This window comes from Merops nubicus, unplaced genomic scaffold (genome assembly GCF_000691845.1).
Source record: "Merops nubicus isolate BGI_N331 unplaced genomic scaffold, ASM69184v1 Scaffold44822, whole genome shotgun sequence".
Taxonomy (NCBI): Eukaryota; Metazoa; Chordata; class Aves; order Coraciiformes; family Meropidae; genus Merops; species Merops nubicus.
This window is the reverse complement of record NW_008596410.1, coordinates 1-1,459: the sequence shown is the minus strand read 5'-3', so window position 1 is coordinate 1,459 and position 1,459 is coordinate 1. Positions and strand designations below refer to the sequence as shown.

Genomic DNA, 1,459 nt, shown 5'->3' with positions numbered 1-1,459 from the left:
GGGCAGGTGCCGCCGCCCTCGCCCTGGGCAAGCAGATCCTGGTGGTGGGCGGCGTGGACGCGGCGCAGAGCCCCCTCGCCTCCGTCGAGGTCTACCACGTGGATGAGGGCAAGTGGGAGAAGAAGGCGGCACTGGCTCAGCCCTCCATGGGCATCTCAGCTGTGCAGAGAGGTGAGGGCTGGGGTTGGGTTTGGTTGCGGATATCTCCACTGCACGGAGCAGCGGAGTCTGGGAGGCTCCAGTGGGATTTGAATCCCGCTGCTGCTTGGGAAGCAGCACGAGGCTTTCACCCAGCAGCTGAACTTGCCATCTAATGGCAGGATCACACTTCTGCCCCAGCAGCCCTGTGGTGGGCCTGGGTCTGGTGATGTGGAGCCCCTCTGGGCACAGGAGCCTTCCCCAGCTGCTCCAGCTGGGACCCACGCCGAGGCAGCTGAGCACCCTGCTCCAGCTCAGCTTGGTGTGCTGTGTGTCAAACACTGCTTCCTGCCCAAACTTTGCTGAGCATCCTCTGAGCCGTGGCACAGCCCAGCAGCCCACACACCAGGAGCTGGGGTTGGTCCCTGTATGCGGTGCCCATGTCTGTTCCCTGGCTGGGGATGCCGTGGTACAGCCCCTGGCTGCAGCAGGGTGGGCAGGGCAGAGGGGATGGCAGGGCAGTGGTGGGAGTGAGCAGGGGTGCTGACCACACTGGGAGCTGGAGCAGGAACAGGATTTGGCAGCATGGCTGGGTTGCCATGGTGTCTCCAGGGAGATGGTACTGCCAAGAATAATTACAGCCAATGGCCCATCCTCAGCTCTCCACCTGAAGTATGGGGCGGAGAAAGGGGCGAGAGGGTCCCACGGGGGTTAGGGCAGTACTGGGCTCACGCCTGGCCACCCTGCCTGTCCCCTGGTCACCCTGGAGCTGTGACAGGCCATAGGGCTCAGCTGCACCTGTGCTGCCTGCCCTGGATGTCACAAGGGGACTCCCAGCCCTGCAGCACTGCCCACAGCTCCCCCAGCCTCACTGCTGCCTCTTTTGCAGATGGGGCTGTCTATGCGCTAGGGGGAATGGGTGCAGACACCTCTCCCCAGGCGCTGGTGCGCGTCTACGAGCCAGCAAAGGACCACTGGCAACCCTTGCCCTCCATGCCCACCCCCTGTTATGGGGCTTCCGCCTTCCTGCAGGGCAACAAGATCTTCGTCCTGGGTAGGTGCTGCTGGGTCAGGTCAAACATCCCCCCACACCCCTTCCCTCTTCCTCCACTGCCTCCCTGGACCAGGGGGTGATCCAGTGCACCCCAAGATGCTGATGGGCCTCATCCTGCTTGCTGAGCCCACCAATGGTCCTAGCTCGAGGTCCCGATAGCCACAGCATCTCACCCATGTGCAGGGGGTCGGCAGGGCAAGCTGCCTGTCACTGCCTTCGAGGCCTTCGACCTGGAGACGAGGAGCTGGACGCGTTACCCCAGCGTGC

The 1,459-nt window shown here is 63.8% G+C and overlaps 1 protein-coding gene across 1 annotated transcript; it reads left to right on the top strand.

Moving 5' to 3' along the window:
* Window positions 1-5: 5 nt before the first annotated feature.
* On the top strand, window positions 6-1,453 carry LOC103769188 (kelch domain-containing protein 8B-like; the record flags this gene model as incomplete). The annotated part of the gene is made up of 3 exons (XM_008936364.1): window positions 6-171; window positions 1,028-1,192; window positions 1,376-1,453. Coding segments are annotated over 3 exons (409 nt in total), but the record flags the coding sequence as incomplete, so codon positions are not given.
* Between the last annotated feature and the right edge of the window lie 6 nt (window positions 1,454-1,459).